At 41.3% G+C, this 18045-nt stretch overlaps 1 protein-coding gene across 1 annotated transcript in view; it reads right to left on the reverse strand.

Moving 5' to 3' along the window:
* The window catches only part of SGCZ (sarcoglycan zeta), a 779950-nt gene that overhangs the window by 13537 nt on the left and 748368 nt on the right, over positions 1-18045 (reverse strand). Inside the window, exon 11 of the mRNA XM_059721776.1 lies at positions 15868-15991. Within this exon, the coding sequence (XP_059577759.1) occupies positions 15868-15991 (124 nt within the window). The remainder of the gene's footprint in view (positions 1-15867; positions 15992-18045) is intronic.

Genomic DNA, 18045 nt, shown 5'->3' on the forward strand with positions numbered 1-18045 from the left:
TATATGTTCACATACACAGGATAGGATAAATCACTTATTAGACCTGATATATGGGGGGAAAAGCTTTAGATTAAAGTCTTATTTAGAGGGGCATTAAACCATTCCTGTTTGATTTTTTAATATTACAGGTGAGTCAAAAGACTTTTAAAAATGTACTGTCACCCATTAAAAATATTTTGAAGTTGCCTAGCCTGGAAAGGCTAATGAGATTACACATTTATCTGACCACATTTCTATAATTTTTATAAAGAACTTCCCCCACTTGCCAAATTGCTCAGGATGCTGATTAGGTACCACCACTATAACAAACGTCATTAATGGAGATGAATAAAATAGGGGTAGGTTATAAGGAAAAATGCCTCTGAACAAAAGAGGTTTTCATGGTTTTGTTTTGTTTTTTAATTAAAGAGAGATGACTGAGGGAGATATTTTAGGTAATCGAGTTCCATGCAGATGCTCAACCACAGCTGAAGCAAAATTGACCACTATCTTAAATGAAGCATTGAAAACTAAAAATCTGACAGCATTTCCAGTGCCAGTATAAGCCCCGGAGACAGTAATATATGACATCCAAAAGGCGTAGAAGTTCTGAAACACCACATAAATTACTGGAAGTCAATATTTTCACTTTAACATCAATCTACAACATTACACGTAAAAATTAGGGCTGTGTGAAGCTTTGGTAGCCGATTCAATTAGGAGGAGATTCAACCCAATTTGGCAGCTGAATCTCCGAATGTGAATAGAACTGGGAGACCCATTAAAAGGTCTGAATTAAATCAGAAGCCTCCAAATTGATTCAGAGAGATTTGGAGATTCAGAAGGCTTGCAGAAAACAGAAATGGAGAAGAGAGAGGGGGATGGGGTGATCTTCCATATATGGAAAAGACTTGGGGGGAGGTGGGGGCGGGAAGACTGCTCTGATATTGACATCTATAGCTGGCCAGTGACTGTGATCTTTGTCTGAGTTCCCTTCCAATCACAGTGTTCTGGGGGAGGGATATAGAAACAACATATAAAGCTGTGTTTGAACAGTTTGAGGTATACTTTCACAGAAACCCCTGTGCCTATCTCCTTGAAACTTGGCAGGCTACATGCCCTCAGAAGGGGCTACTATTCCTGTTGCTGACATCTGAATCTTCAAAAAAATAACAAAATTATAGGTATTTTAGTGATTACTCATTATAATCTATGGCTGAATCTCTGAATTTGCACCGAATCTTTGAATCCGAATCGGCCACATTCAATCAGAACAGTGATTTAAATCAACAAGTCAAATCACTGTCCCTCTGATTCAGCTGAATCCAAATCTGAATCAAATACTTGCTGCTTTGCACAGGCCTAATAAAAATGTATAGAATGTAGAATGGCATAGCATATATACTACTGGTCAATTCAATAGGCATATTTTTTTTAATAGTGAATGGTTACATAGGGCTTTTCTGTAGACTGAGAAAAAAACACTTCGGAAGTATTTCTAAGCCTCAGCTACAGACAGATGAATATGACCAATGTGAGAAACTAAGAAGAAGAGAACCGGTTAGAATTTTATGAAGTTCAGTGCATACAGTCATGTTACGAATGTGAAAACTGGAGAAAATATATTGAAAGATCCAGCTGGTTGAATGTAATGGAGAGATGTACAAGAGAAATCTATAGATGGATGCTCAGTCTCAAAAAACTAAGCATAACCACAAAAATATCTCCAGCTGCCCCAGGAACACTGAGTTGGGATTCAATGCTGAGAAAGAATAGAAAGAAGAAAGTACTGAAAGAGGTAGCAGAAAAAGTAGTGTGCTGTCTTCCTGGATCCAAGACATGATGCAATAGATGGGTTTTTGTGGTCAGTGCTCAATGACCCACTGGCAATGATACCTGTTTACACTAATGACACTGCTTCTTAATATACCTCTCAGATAACAGATCAGGAGTGGGCAAAATATGGCCCGTGGGCTAGATCTGGCCTATGAGGCCATTCTATCCAGCCCATGGGGCTCCTAAAAAATTTAGAAAATTAATATTTATCTGCCCTTGGTTCCTATAAAAAATGACAAGAACCAAGGGCAGTAGGATCCAGGAGAAGCTCGGCAGGCTCCCACAACTGCAGGGCCCACCCAGCCCTGCCCCCCCCCAGCTGGAAGCCCCAGCCAGGGCTTCTGGCTTGGGACCACATGGCTGACATGGCACCAGAACCACAGGTAAGGGGGAAGGGTGGAGGGAAGGGCAAGTGAGGACCCTGGGCAGGGAAGGAGCCTGGGGAAACATGGCCCAGGGAAAAGCTGAGCACGGGGGGGTGGGGGAAGTAGTCCCATGCCCACTCCATGCCCGATGCCCCATGCTGCAGCCACTCGCAGCCCACATGGGGCTGCCTGTGCCTGCTCCAGACAGCCCCACGTGGGCTGAGAGTGGCTGCAGCAGAGCATGCCAGCCACAGGGCAGGCAAGGGGCCACTTTTCCCACCCTGTGCTCAGCTTTTCCCCAGGCTCCATCCCTGATCCTTCCCAGCACATAGGAAGGCATGCCTCCCCTCCCTGTTCCCGGCCCTCCCTGCTGCAGCCACTCGCAGCCCACGTGGGGCTGTCTGGAGCAGGCACAGGCAGCCCCATGCAGGTTGCGAGCAGCTGCAGCACAGGGCGTCAGGCACGGGGGGGGGGCGAGGGACCGCTTTCCACCTCCCCCCACACAGCACCAGCTTGTAACCCAGCCCCACTGCCAGCCTGGACCCCATGCCAGCTTCGGGCTTGCTCATCAGGGCTGTGCTGCGGCAACAGATGTGGCCCCACCCCCCCCGCTTGCCATGCCAGGCAGTGTTCGCCACTGCTGCCTGTGGGCTGCCCAGCGTGCGATCTCTGGGCGGACAGCAGCAGCAGCCAACACTGCCCGGTGTGGCAAGTAGGGGGGGGCCGCAGCTGCTGCAGCTGTGCGCAGCTCCAACAGGTGAGCCCAGAGCTGGTGCAGAGCCCAGGCTGGCAGCAGGGCTGGGTTACAAGCTAGTGCTGAATGAGGGGAAAAAGTGGACCCACTCACCCTGTGGCTGGTGCCCCATGCTGTAGCCACTTGTAGCCTGTGTGGGGCTGCCTGTGCCTGCTCCAGACAGCCCTGTGTGGGCTGAGAGCACCTGCAGCAGGGAGTGCCGGCCATGGGGTGGGCAAGGGGTTACTCTTCCCCATGCTCAGCACCAGGTTCTTCCCTGTTGGTGAGCAGGGGGTTGGGGCTGTGTGCTGCCCCCCCACCTGTACTGCAGGGCTGGGGGGCACTGGGAGTGAGCAGGTGCAGGAGCCAACGGGAGCATGGGGCCTGCACCAGTGTTCCAGGGCCAGTACTGGTGGGGCCCAGATCAGGGTGGCAGGAGCGTGGGGTCCCAGCCAGCAGGGGCTCTATGGAGCTGGGCCAACTGCCCCCTCTCCCTCCTGGTGCAGCCTAGCCCAGCTCCACAGACCCCTGCCAGCCTGTGTCCCGCTTTGGGCCTCACTGGTGCTGGCCCTGGGACCCTGGTCCCAAGACATTGAGACATTGGTCCCAAGATGGTGACCAGGGGGTGGGACATCTGTCAAGGGGCGGGACTACTCATGTGGCTCTCGACAGTCTGCCAAAACTAGGTAAGTGGCCCTCTGCCCAAAATAATTGCCTGCCCCTATAATAGATGTACCAGAAGGATGCTACAAGAAAATCTTTGAGTGATCCTTTCTGCTTCATGATTAAAAGGAAGATGGACATCAAAGGACTCACTAGTCAGTCTAGACAATGGGTAGGTAAGGCATAAAGTGGAGTATTTGATGTTTCTGAAGTAGTGATAACTTCCTGTATCTTCAATGGGGTAGAGGGAAGTATGGTTTCGATGGTCTCCAACTCAGGAAAAGGGAAACCAATATTTTTAGAAGGGAAGCTAGTTCAGACTAGTTTCATAGTTGGTAGGGTTGGAAGGGACCTGAGCAGATCATCAAGGCCCACCCCCTGCCATGGCAGGAAAAAATACTGGTGTCAAACGACCCCAGAAAGGTGTTCGTCTAACCTCCTCTTAAAGACCCCTAGGGTAGGAGCCAGCACCACTTCGCTTGGAAGTTGGTTCCAGGTCCTAGCTGCCCTGACTGTGAAGTAGTGCCTCCTGATGTCTAGTCTGAATCTACCCTCCGCCAGCTTGTGACAGTTATTTCTAGTCACTCTAGTGCTTAGGGGAACAGGGACTCCCCCAATGCCTGATGGTCCCCTCTGACTAGTTTGTAACAGGCCACTAGATCCCCCTTCAGCCTTCTCTTGTGGAGGCTGAACAGGTTCAGGTCCCTTAGCCTTTCATCATAGAGCCTGCCCTGCTGCCCCCTCATCATGTGGGTGGCCCTTCTCTGAACCCTCTCAATGCTGTCCACATCCCTCCTGAAGTGCGGCGCCCAGAACTGGACGCAGTATTCCAACTGCGGCCTGACCAGTGCTGCATAGAGGGGGAGGATCACCTCCTTGGACCTGCTTGACAGCCATTTGTGGATGCATGACAAGGTGCGGTTGGCTTTCCTGACTGCGTCCCCACACTGTTGGCCCATGTTCATTTTGGCATCAATAATGATTCCAAGATCCTTTTCTGCCTCTGCACTGACAAGAAGGGAGTTCCCCAGTCTGTAGGTATGCTGCTGGTTCTTCCTCCCCAGGTGCAGCACCTTGCACTTGTCAGTGTTGAAACCCATCCTGTTCTCATCTGCTCACCCCTGTAACCTGTCTAGGTCCAAATGCAGCCTATTCCTCCCTTATAGTGTGCCCACATCCCCCCATGTTAGTGTCATCAGCAAATTTGAATAGGGTGCTTTTTACCCCCTCGTCCAAGTCACTGATGAAGATGTTGAACAGCGCGGGTCCGAGGACTGAGCCCTGGGGGACCCCACTGCCCACATCCCTCCAGGTCAAAAATGACCCATCCACCACCACTCTCTGGGTGCAGCCCTCCAGCCAGTTAGTGACCTATTTGACTGTGTAGGTGTTGATGCCACAGTCCCCTAGTTTTTTTTTAATAAGAATGGGGTGAGAGACAGTGTCGAAGGCCTTCCTGAAGTCCAGAAAGTCTATGTCCACTGCTACCCCTGCATCTAAGGATTTTGTGACTTGGTAATAGAAGGCCACCAGGTTGGTCTGACAGAACCTGTCTCTAATGAACCCATGTTGGTTGCCCCTAAGCATAACCTCCCCTGCTGGCCCCTCGTGGACATGCGCCAGGATAATTGTCTCAAAAAGCTTAGTAAAGAGGTATGTAATAACAAAATGCAAATATAAAAAAGGAATAAGAATACTCATTTAAAACAAAACTAAGATGTTGAGAAACAGAATAATCAAGATATAATAGGATTTGGAGAGAAGTATTTCATGAATTGCATCAATGTTGGTAATGAACCAATAATGAACATAAGAACTAAAATTTCTGATATGTGAGAATAATTTGACCTACCTGTTATTATTTATACCTGTTGGGGAGCATAATTTGAATTTTAAAATCAATAGTTATTGCCCATGTGAAAAGGGTCATGTGGGGATGGGGAAAAGGTCAAAACTGGCAGTACCTGTTCCCCTGTCACAATCAATGTAGAAATAGATTGATTTATGCATGCTCATGGATGAGCATTCAAAGAAGTAAACCTTAAAATAAGGTACTACTTGTCTGCTAAAGACTAGCAAACTATACCAGAGAAAAGAATAATGTTTTTTTAAAGCAAAGGCTAGGGAAAAAACACTGTGTTGGCCTGACAATTAAATTTAAATGAATTATTCCAAAGATCTCATGTAGGCGCAATCCTCAGAATTTCTAGTTTTATGGGTGATGTTTTCCTAATTCAAAACATTGCAACCAACACGGGGAGAATTCTATATTTCTGACTGAAAAAAGGAAATGAATCACAGAACTAAAAACTAGAAGTGACTGAAAGTGGGAGTAATCATGTGTTATCCATTAACAGAATACAACCTAACCCAACAATAAATATCTTAGGTCCTTCAAAAGGCCAATTTTATAAAAAAGAAGAAATAATTCTGATCCATATTGGATGGGAGAAATAATTTAAGACAACTTGAATTCTGATTGGGAACTGCTTAGATGCCAGAAAACTGACTGAGAATGTTACACTTGCAAAAAAAAAAAAAATTATCTCCTGCAAACAGCAAAAGACAAAGCAGTTATAATAAATGTAAGAACAAGAAAGAAAAATATAATAAAATAACTAATGGGAGTAGGGGAAGTTAATAGTACTGAATATAAACTAAAAGTTAGAAACTTCAGAATATAGAAAGCAAAAGGACACAAGTTATTATCAATGCCCAGCACTGTCGAGGGACCAGAAGGAAGAATATTTTAAGGGGCCTACTACCCATGCAGGTAAAGGTGTGTTACACAGGCATGGCAGGAGGCAGCCATTGCCAAGAGACCCCATGACAGACAGGAATATTGGCCCTGGCTGTGCCCCACATGCAGCCAGGACTGAGAGTCCTGCAACTGACAGGGCTCCCAGCCCAGATTGCACCTGGCTGCACATGAGGTCTAGTTGGGGCTAGGAGCCCCAACAGTTGCTGGGCTCTTGTTCCCAGCTACATGTGAGTAGCAGCCAGGACCATGAGCCCCATCAGTTGTGGGGCTCTCAGTTCCAGCTGCATGTGAAGGACAGTTGGGACTTGGAGGCCTGTTAGTTGCAGGTCTCTCGACCCTGGCTGTGAATGAGGTGCCGTCAGAACGGAGAGCCCTATGTGGGGTGAGGGTTTCAACCATTCCCAAGCTTGGGGGATGACTGCAGCTGTGATCCCCAGGGCTCAGGGGTTTCACGTTAGGCAAGGCACACTCCTGTGGCTGGGAGCCTCATCAGCTGAAGAACTAGCCACAGGAGTGATCCTGCTACACATGCAAATTAAAGATGGACAGCAATCAGCTATAAATAAGGACCTATTGAATTAATGGAGGAAGTAGGGTGCATGGCAGCTCCTTTAATCTTGCATGTTAGCTGCTGATTAGTGGAGGACCCCACTGCTCCCTCCTTATCAGGAGGAAAGCTAAAACCATGATTTTAAACACAGCACCATTTTTTATAGTCAGCAGCAAACAGCAGAGCTGTCCAGGGCCCCTCAGTCAATCAGTAGCAGGAGGCAAAAACTGTGCCATATTTAAAACTGCAATTTTCACCTTCCCACTGATCAGGAGTAAGCCACAAGTGGGGCCCCACGACCAACTGGGGGGGGGAGGGGTGTGGGGGAACCTGCAAGATTTAAGGAGCCACAGTATATCTATCCTACTTCCATGATGAATTCGGTAGGTCCCTAGCTATAAAATTAATACACATTTTTTATGACTAACTTTATATTTGGTTGGAACTTTTTATTGTATGATACCTATTTGCATGTGTAGGTGGTCTTAAGGTAATTGGGCAATTAATCAGTTTATTGAGCAATACAGGAAACCCTCGCTATTCCCGGGTTTGGCATTTGTGGTTTCAAATATTCGTGAATGCCGAACCCGCATTTTAAATACATTTTATGCACTTACAGGAGCTCCTCAGGAGCTATGAGCTTGCTGCCACTGGGCTCCTGCCACCGCCGCTAGGCTCCCACTGCCATCACTACTGGAGCCATGCACCTCCCCCCTCTTACCCCCAGCCACCAGGCATACTATGTTCATGAACGCAGTGTCTTATTCACGGATTTCGCCATTTGCAAGGGATACAAGAATGCATCCCCCGCTAATGGCAAGGGTCATCCGTACCTGTAACATGTAGAGGCGGCCTAACATATAATGAATAAAATGAATTCTAACAATGTTTTTGATGATGGCAGAACTGTTAAGACTAATAAAGAAAATGCAGAAACGTTTGACAGTATTGGTTATAGCTGTGTGGGTTTAAGGACACAGGCAGACAAGGTTCTTTGGGTAAACATGATTCCTTTTATTAGATCAACTAAATAGTTGGGAAAATTGTTCTTTACATTCTTTCAGGCACCCTTCTCAGGCATAGGGAGAGTCTGTTGGGGTTTGTATGCTCTCCTGGGTGGAATAGAAGCTTAAGCCAGTATGCAAAATGCAGGTCTGTGAAAATGCAAATTAATGGTAGGGAAGATCAGAGGGGATGGGTGTTAATGGGAGTTAGTGACACAGGTATGTTGGGGAGTGGGGGAAGGGGAGAATGTTGACCTGGTGATAGAATGTAGTTGGTAAAATGGAGAGGGGTTACCTGGTGTTATCGGATGTCAGGCAGGTTATAATGTGCCACAAATCAAATGTCTGTGTTCCATTCTAACAGTAATTTGGAAGCATGTTCAGTAGCACCTACTAATTTTAGACATTTTTATTCATCTCTAGATAACTTGCACATAAAAACTTTAAAACAACTGGCTCTGGAGATCTTTGGAGAATTCATGTAGGCTTTTCAGTAAATGGTGGAAACTCTAGAGGAAAAAGTTAATTGTGTTCTGTTCTATAAAAAGGGTCAACACTGACACAGGTTGTTATCTATTTCATATTAGAGGATTTTTCAAATCTAGAAGATAAAGCAACAGCAAAATCCAAATTAAGACTAGAAATAAGGCACAATTTTAAGAGTGAAAGTGATTTATTGCTGGAATAGATTACCAATGATGGTAACAGACTCAGCATTATTGGATATTTTATAACTTGTTAGAGGTTTTTTTTAATATATGTATTCTACTTCAAATGAGAATTAATTCAGGTAATTTTGAGGGCCTGTGTTATGCAGGAGATCAGATTAGATTATCATATTACCCCCTTTTGTCTGATAAAACACTAATCTATAAATTTCTATAAAGGTTTTTCTTCTTTTCTTTTGCATTAGCATAGTTACACTCATGAAAGCTTCTGATGTAGATGTGCTGTAAAACAGGGACTTCAGTGGAATTACTCTGGTGTAAATCAGGTGAACCTGGCAGAATTTTTTTACTAATTAAATTAGCAGGCTTTGTTAAACTTAGCTGCTCATTAATTTCCATCTGAGATTTGTTTCACACTGTGCTGTCACCAAACTGGATTTTTTTTTTTGCTACAACTGAAAGAGAAGCAACCTTGTTTTCTTCTGCTGGTAAACTGCTTTGAGGCATGGATTTGTCCATGCAACATGAAAATCAGGCAAATGGAGTGGTAACAGAAGGAAATGAAATGGTGAAATATTATTTGAAAAGACAGCTCTGTGATGTAATGATCTTTATAAGTAACAACTCAAAGTAAATTAAACCCTTTGGCAAAAAAAAATCCAAACTTCAATGATAATTGATGAAAGAGCATTCTCCAGCTATATGAAATGAGCCTCTTTTTATGCTGTGTTTTATTCTCCTGGAGCAATAATTGTGTAAGAAAATGTCCCCTTTCAAGATGCACTCTGAAAGTGCTTACATTTTGGGATAGGTAGGGAGGTAATATTCTAGAGGCAGAACTGAGGTGGATACTTGGGAGCAGAGTGCTTGGCAGGGTCTGCAGCCCAATAGTTCTTCAATGAATTCTGTGAAGCATGGTGGCCCAAGATCAGGAGAATGTAAGGATGTTTAAAGTTATCATCACAGCTCAGGCTCTACTCATGGCCTTTTGTACTTACAAACAAAGAGCTTTATCTAGCATGAGAGACTGCTCTTTACTAGGGGTGTCTGAAGTGCCGTAATAGATTCAGATTTCGCCCGAATCAGGGACAGTGATTTGATCCATTGATTCGAATCACTATCCTGATTCAATTCGGCTGAATCTGAATTTGAAGGTTCGATGCTGATTCATAAGTGACTCTGAGCTAGAGCATAAACTCCTCTCTGTGTGGACATTGTCCTCTTCTCTTTCTGGTACACCTCCAAACACCTTATTGGTGCTTAATACACAGATATATACCTAATGCAACTTAATAACAGGAGTTCTACACATGAAGAACTTGTGAAACTGGGCCCTACATTTTCCTTCATTACAAATTAATTTTGGAGGGAAAAATCTTAGTGTAGAGAAGCAAGACCACAACTTTCCATATTTCCTCAGCAAAAGGGATTGCCTACTAATTAGATCAGTGATAGATATCAACCAGCTACTCTGGCTCTGCAGAGTGGGGAGGCACAAGAAATGAGTAAGAATATTAAGATTCTTTTTGGAGGCCTCCCTAATTAACTGTTTGAAAGCAGTTGGGCAATTGTTGTTTTCTTTCTGAATACATACAAAAAAGACCAGCTTTTAAAAGCAGGTACAGACACAGTGCAGCATGTAAGGGAATACTAAATATGTGACTATGGAACATATACAAACTTCTATTATTTCCATTATAAGTAGAATTTAGATTAATAAACTGCAAGCAGCTTCTTCTAAATGGAACAATCATTTGTAGTTTTCTTCCAGTTAAGACATAATAGTTTTCACCAAGTAAAGGTTTGACAGTTGTCACGAGATACCACAATGAATTATAAGAAACGCTGAGGATGCATGACCAAGTGCTTGGGTTTTGTCTTGGAAAATTTGTAATCAATTATATTTATGACCTTTAAAGGCCCTCTTTTAGGCTGTATGGCAACTATAAACCCTCAAACCATGAAGGGAGAGGCTGAAAGAGTCCACAAAACTGGCTTCACTGCTTTTTTTGTTGTTGGGGGAGGAAAACACACAGGACAATCCAGACTCATTATCATAAAACTGAAGGTAAAAGTATAAGGCCTTATTTTTTTGAGTTAGCAAGAATCCTGAAACAAAGGATCATTAACCTCAAGAGGGACCCTTTGTGAGAAGAGGAGATGAAGGTAGAAGTCACAGACCATGTCATCAGCCCTGACCATTCTTACTAGAATCCGAAAGACTCTTGGTTGTGTAAGCTCAGTCTCTGGTACGGCCCTCATTTGGTCTCTTGATTGAAGCAATAGCTCTTACTCTACATGAGTCTGAAAAATATACTTTTTTATCCTGCCTTTTTCCATTTTGGGGTATTGGGTTTTTTGGTTGTTTTTTTTCCTTTTTGCCTTTTGCCTTCAAATTGGGAAAAATCCCAGTCCTTTTACTATATGAAGATAAATAGTTGAAGATAAATATAATAGTAAATTAACTTGAAAATGTCTCAATGATTTTGAAAATATTGAAAAATATATCATATAGAAACTCATCAAAACAAAAACATTTCCTAATCAGTGTCAACATTGACAAATCAGCATTTCTTCCAAAGAAATGTTGAGGTACTCCCCTTCAGCCCTATTATTTATTTACTTACCATATAGGATGACAAGTAGCTAGTTATGTTCCATAAAATATTTTGAAGACAATATGAAAAGAAACCTCATTCTATTTGTTTGGTTTTGTTCCATGCTAGTTCTTTGGTTCTCCAATTTAATTTATCGTTATAGTTTAATGAATTCACTTGAGTAGGGTATCTTTTCCTTTTAAGTTTCCTTTTTTTTTTAAGTTGGTTAAATGGACAAGTTTAACTAACATCCTTAAAAACATGTGGATTTAAAAGGCCATGATATTGAAAAGAAAATATAAGAGGAAACTCACCCTAAAACAGCAAACAGAAGAAAATCTATCATGGACATAGAAACTTTAAAAAGACTAGAAAGTAATAAAATCCTAAAAGGTTGAGAAGGGCTACAATGGAAGGTAAATTGCTACAATGGACGCTATTTAGAAATTTAGCACATGCTTTCTTCTACTACAGTGTTATTTCCTACATAAATATGTTCTTAGACATTTTGCAATGTTTTAGATGACAAAATTAATGGAGTTTCTACCACATCTTTCAGAAGATTATCAAACAATCTAACAATGAGATATAGAAAATATACCCTAACATAACCCACTCTGTACAGAACTAACTCTGCTTCAGCAAAGATGTAAACTGAAATACAGGAAGAAGTAGAGAACAACACATGTATAAAGTTTAAATTAATACTTTCAACAAATAGTCATATCATTATTAGTAGGCTAGTTAGAGGGACCCCAGCCAAGAATCAAACCTCATTATCCAAGAAGGTATATAAAAAAAGCAAACTAAAACATTCTTTTGCCCCAGACAGCTTGCAGTCTAAAAGTATAATAGCAAAGCAAAACTGGACAAAAAATGGGGAAAGGGCTGGGAACAAAGTGACAGTAAAGGTGAGTATGTTTGTGTATATGAGTAATTTTCTCCTTTATTTTATTTGGCCTTTGCTAGACAGTAGGAGTGTCTGAAGTGGGCCCTATTCAGCCCAAATCAGGGACAGTGATTTGATTCGGATCTCTGTCCCTGATTTGATTTGGCTGAATCCAAATCTGAAGGTTCAATGATGATTCAGAGAATCAGCAATTTGGACATAGACAGTTTTAAAAGTTTTTTCTACATACCTTGAGGTAGCAGACATGGCTCATGATTGCTGCAATACTGGGGTGCGTGGAGCATCCCACAGGAGTGGGGAAGAGGCCCTCCATGTGCTCAGCGGTGAACTTGGAAGCAGACGCGAAGTACTTCTGGTCCACTTCTGGGTCCTCCAGGGAGTACACTGGCCCCCCCGCCCGCTCCTCCCTGGCTCAGAGATCAGCCACAGGGGGACCCCAGGTGCCCTGAGTCACTGCGCCGGGCAAGGATAGGCAGCTCCCTAGCATGCTCCCCAGTGGACCTAGAAGTGGATTGGAAGTGCCTCTGGGTCTGCCACCGAGCGCATTGGGGAGCCCCCCGTACTTCTGTGGGATGCTCCATGTGCCTCAGTATCGCAGCACTCATGAGCCCCTGCTACCTAGAGGAATGTAGAAAAAACATTTAAAACTGTCTCTATGTCTGAATCTCTGAATCTTTCTGAATTGATTTGGAGGGTTCTAATTCGATTCAGAGAGATTAAAAGATCCTCTGATTCAATTCTGATTCAGAGATTTGGCCACCGAAGTGGGCCGAATCTCTGCCGAATAAATCAGGGACTGAAGCTTCGCACAGCCCTACTAGACAGTGAATGTTGCTAAAAGGGAGGGGCTTGGCTACATGGAAATAATCTGTTTGAAAAAATGAATACCACAAGAATCAGGATTAGATTTGGTTTCATAAGAACTTGGTCCAGATAGACATCCTTCTCCTTCAAAGACAAATCTTTCATCAAAATCACTTAAATCATATTATCAATATTTGAATTGACACCATCAAATACTCCTTTAGCCATCTGATCATCTTAGGCTGAATTATTTATAGTATGATATATTTGTATGCATTTGTAGGCTTTGCAAAAAATGGTAATTACAGGAAGAAAATACCATGATGTGAATATCTTTGATCTTGTCTACTGTCTTTATATGTAGAAGAAGCAATAGTCAATTAGCAGCCATGGGCTTGTATTTTTCAGTGATGGAATGTTTCTTCTTATATGAACTGATGGAATCTGTTAATGCCCAGAGCTTCTAATTCTATTTTATGTGTAAATGATGCTACTTTAAGCCATTGGCTATGGTTTATTTATAGAATAATTCATAGCTCACAATTAAATGCCAAGCTGTAATTGAATCAAAGGATTCTGCTGATCTCTTGAATCACAAGGGTGTAGCTCAAGTGCTTCATAAAGAGCAGCAGAACCTGAAAGTAAATTATAGCCTCCAGTACTCAATCTGGGATCATTCTTTATAATTTATAATTCAAATAAAAAGATTATTGTGATACTGAAGTAAATAAAAAGAAAAAGTATTGAATAGCAGAAACCAGAATGCTTGCAAAAGTTTTCAGTTTATGACAGGAATGACTATAAATCATATTATATAAGAGAAATAGGACTGAGGGAAAGGGATTTGGTAAACTTATTTAAATTCTTCAAAAAATAATATCAAGGTTATTGCTAAATAAAAGGGGAGCATATCTTTCATAATTTAATCCAAGTAAATCCAAAATGTTCTTAGATTTTGTTATTAGTGGTTGATTTCAAGTACTATAAAAATAATTGCTAGCATATGAAGGAGATAATTATGCTTCAGAAAAAAAATAGAAATTCATTATATTTATCTTGTCTGAATTTGTAGAATAAGTAAAAATCTCCATATGTTATAAAGTACAATTTGGTTAGCTGGTATATGAACTATACAAAAATAAAGTGTAGTACTTTTCTAGTACAAAACTTCTAATCTTAAAATAGTGCACTAATGCATATATGAAAGTGATCAAGGGATTTGTTTATCATAGAAAGCAAGGATTGCTTTTAAGCTTCTGATTTAATTTGAAAAAATGTTCTATTAATAAAATAAAAATAAAAACTCTTTCAAAGTGGAGTTCTCATGAGCTAAGAAAGAAAAAGCTGTAAACTATTCAGTATGACTAAATTTTAATTATTATATACTTGATGTAATACTTCTCATATACTATTCCTGTACATACCTGCTTTATCTTTTTATTCTACAATTTAGCACTCACAAATGGTGTTGGATTATTTTGCCCTGAACATCAAAGCCCCCTGTGTATCCACAAAGAACTTAAAACATGGGCAGCAACTACCAAACCTTTCCAAACTTATCCAACCAGTATGCATCAATCTGTGTTGTAAGAAGAACAACTTTAGGGGCAATTAAGCAGTTTAGCCCAAACTGAATGACAGCATGGTTACTACCTGTTGATACTGCCAAAAAATACACTAGTTAGTGTCAGTTATGAATGGTTGGTTTTTTTAAAGGGAAATGTGCCCTTTTAGAAGAAACATTAAATCCATCATCAAATCTTTACTCACAGAGCACATTACATGAGACGCTACGTCGCTGTAGCGATAAGCTATGGCAATGTAGCTCATCGCTGTGGCGACAGTGTAAGCAGGCACTAACTGTAATGTTGCCACTACTGCACAGTAGGGTCAGAAACGCCCCAGGTGCCACTGAGACTGTGCAGTACCGGCAGTTTTACCGAACATAAAACTTCACAGTAATGCTGGAATTAAGGAATTTACAAGAAACATTTTGCTTTATTAAATATCTCCTAGTAGATAAAAAATGGAGGTGGAGAGTTACAGTAATAAGATTTCATGACAACTATTACTGAACCAGCATGGAACTAACCATCTGGGAAATCCCAGATGGGTTTACAGTTTTAATTGGTGGAAAATTTAATGGCAGTTTAGGAATTTAACAAGTATTCATATACAATATTTTGCCAAACCTACCTGTCAGCTTGTGTTGATATTATTGAATGTCTTTAACAGATGCTTGTATTATGAGTAAAATATTTGTGACAACAGTACTTCCTTTTTTATTTGAATGGTTTTGAAAACCCTACTAGAATATCATGACATCCAGAGGCAGTGTTTTGGCAAATTAAATGTTTAAACTTACGCGTATGAGGAACTTGGGTAAAGAATCTAATCAATTTAACTTTCTTTGGCTAGTCAGCAAAGTCAAATTGATTCAATATAATCAATTTAACTTCTTCGATAATGATAATCAAAGTATCTGTTATCCTAAGTAATGCAATTACAGAGTATTAGATTTTTTTTCTCTCTCAAGCTTCACCAAAGTGTTATTCAAAATTTATGATTTATTGGTTGGTTTGTCATATCATGTCAGTCTGCAAAATCCTAACTGTGAAGGGCATAGTCAATTCCTAACCTACCAATTAACTGACTCATTTTTAGGGATCTAGTGAAGGACTTGAGTAACCTGCAGCATTTCATTCCATATAATATGTACAATTTTGAGTGCAAACACTTAATGGGTTTTCTTAGTATATTTGTTCCTGAAAGTAATGGTGTGAATAAAATGGAATACTTCAAATTTTTTTTAGAAATCAAATAATGATGAAAGAGTATGACTTAAGTAAATTCATTTCTAATTTGGGTAATCACAGAATATTCCATGTGGTTTTTATGTTGCCCTGCATGTAGTACTTCTTACACAGCATGCTTTCATTTTTCTTGTGCATTTGGCTGGACAGAGCTGCAGAGCATTCAATTCTGCACAAAACTTACCTCCCCTTCTGTGGACTGCAAGTGCAGTTCTTTCCTGCAGGTGGCCTTTAAGTCTCCTGCAGCAGCGCTAACTTGCACTCCCCTGGGAGCTTCCATTATTAAAGATCTAGTTGGAGATTCAAGTCTGAAAAACAAAAATATCCATTAAATAGGAACCCCCTGACAAAACCTCCCAGGCCCCAAAAAACATCAAGCCACATTGTATTCAACTACTTGTCCCTGCCATCTCCCTTCCTAAATCTAGATAAAGAACATTAATTAATGAAAATCTATTGTCAAGACAAATGAGAAGTGAATTGTTCCAGAAACTGGTCATCTGGTCTCCTTTATGACTCTAAATCAAGAAAACACTCATGCAAGTGCTTGATTTCTTAAGACAGTGCTTATACACATGCTTAACTTAGTGTAAAGAAATGTACCTAATGTTACAAGCTATTTGGCACACTTCAGTTTTCTACTCTAACCACATGCTGATAAGCTGTGTCTACTCTATGTATCCAGTGGAAGATGTTCTTTTAAAAAAAGTTTAAGTTAAAAGATTTCCTTTGAGGGTTTTTACAATTGAAGCTCATTGGGACCTCTTCTTCTTTCACAGAATAGCTGCACAGGATACTGGAAGGGTGCAGGTAGAGGGAGAGGCCAGGTGTTGTATGCATGAGAGAGAAAGGATTTGGACCCTCTGCCTGTCTGAATTTTCCACTTTCTGCATTCTATTCACTTTCCTCTGCTAACTGCCCATTTCCTTTTTAAACCCATTACAATGGTCACATTCTTTATTTCTTTTCCCAATGCAATTAACCACATTGATTTTATTTATTTTTATCATCTAGTTTTGTCTTCTCTATCTTATAATTTCCTTATATCAAGATTCTGGATCCATCATAATCAATAGTGGTGTTCCATTTGGTGGGCAACCTCACATTGTACCAGTGTGCTTTGTTGAAAGTTAAAGTTCCAGCAAGAGACTATGGGAGGTAGTCCTGAATAAGTAAAGATAACCTAGTACAGGGATGTCCCATTGATAAGTGACCAGGGCCTGTACACCCCATAGGCTGCATCAGCAGGGACCACACACCACATGAGCACCCGCTTACTGTACTGCCCACACAGGACTCTCCCTATTGCACCATGCACCAAGGCATGGGTACCTTGTCCTCATCCTTAGCTGCCCTGGCCACAGATTTTCCTGCAGCACAATGCTGTTCTGAGCCACGTGCTCTGGGCCACAAACTTATTCAGTACAGTATGCCATGCTGACCCACAGTGCTGGCATGAGGGCAGAAAGTGGAAGTCAGAGGAAGGAAGAGGATCTGGGTCACTCAAGTGGCTGCTGCAGCCACAGCAATGTGGGAAACAACAGCTGAGTGAACCCAGGGGGTGCAAATTAACCCCTTGAAGGCTGCTTACTCCCTCATCTAGCAGAGAGAGCACTTCACTGAAACTCGGGAAACCTGGATTAAATTCCTGGATCAGTCAGGAATTTCTGACCTTGTTAACACCTTGGACAAGCCACTTATCCTAAGATATACCCCAATTCCTCATCTGCAAGATAAGGAACATATTACTCATGTACCCAACTACATGCATCTAGGGAAGATGAAACTGATTAATAATGGTGATGTATTTGCTACAACAGTCAGGGCCATCAGTACTTAGAATGAAGTAAATTATAGAAGTATATAATTATTTGACTAGAAGTATTGGCAGATAAAAATCGACTTAAATATCTATTAAGTAGTCATAGGAAACTGGAATTTGATGTTTCATAATTTTTTTAGCACTCTTGCACAGACAAGAGAGATCAGCAATGGATTAACTTCTTGAAGCTACATTCTTTTATGTGAGTGATAACAAAGATGAGATTTAAGCTACCAATCACTGAGGTAGCATCTATGCAATATTTCTGACTGCTGAATATCACTGACACTAAATGACAAATTATCTGAAAGCCTTTATTTGGCTGCACAAAATGAATCTCTTTGTAGGGACATCCAGATATGAAATCATTAGGTACTTGGGGTTTTTTTTGTGTGTGTCTAGGTAAGAAGGCAGATACACATCTGTTGTTAAAGAAAAGGAAAGAGAAAACTTTTGAAGGTACACTTCTTGTAATTTGATTTTATTAAAAAATGAAATACCAGCCAAACCTGATTATTAATTATGATTATCACTTGAATA

This window comes from Alligator mississippiensis, chromosome 2, assembly GCF_030867095.1.
Source record: "Alligator mississippiensis isolate rAllMis1 chromosome 2, rAllMis1, whole genome shotgun sequence".
In the NCBI taxonomy this organism is placed as follows: domain Eukaryota; kingdom Metazoa; phylum Chordata; order Crocodylia; family Alligatoridae; genus Alligator; species Alligator mississippiensis.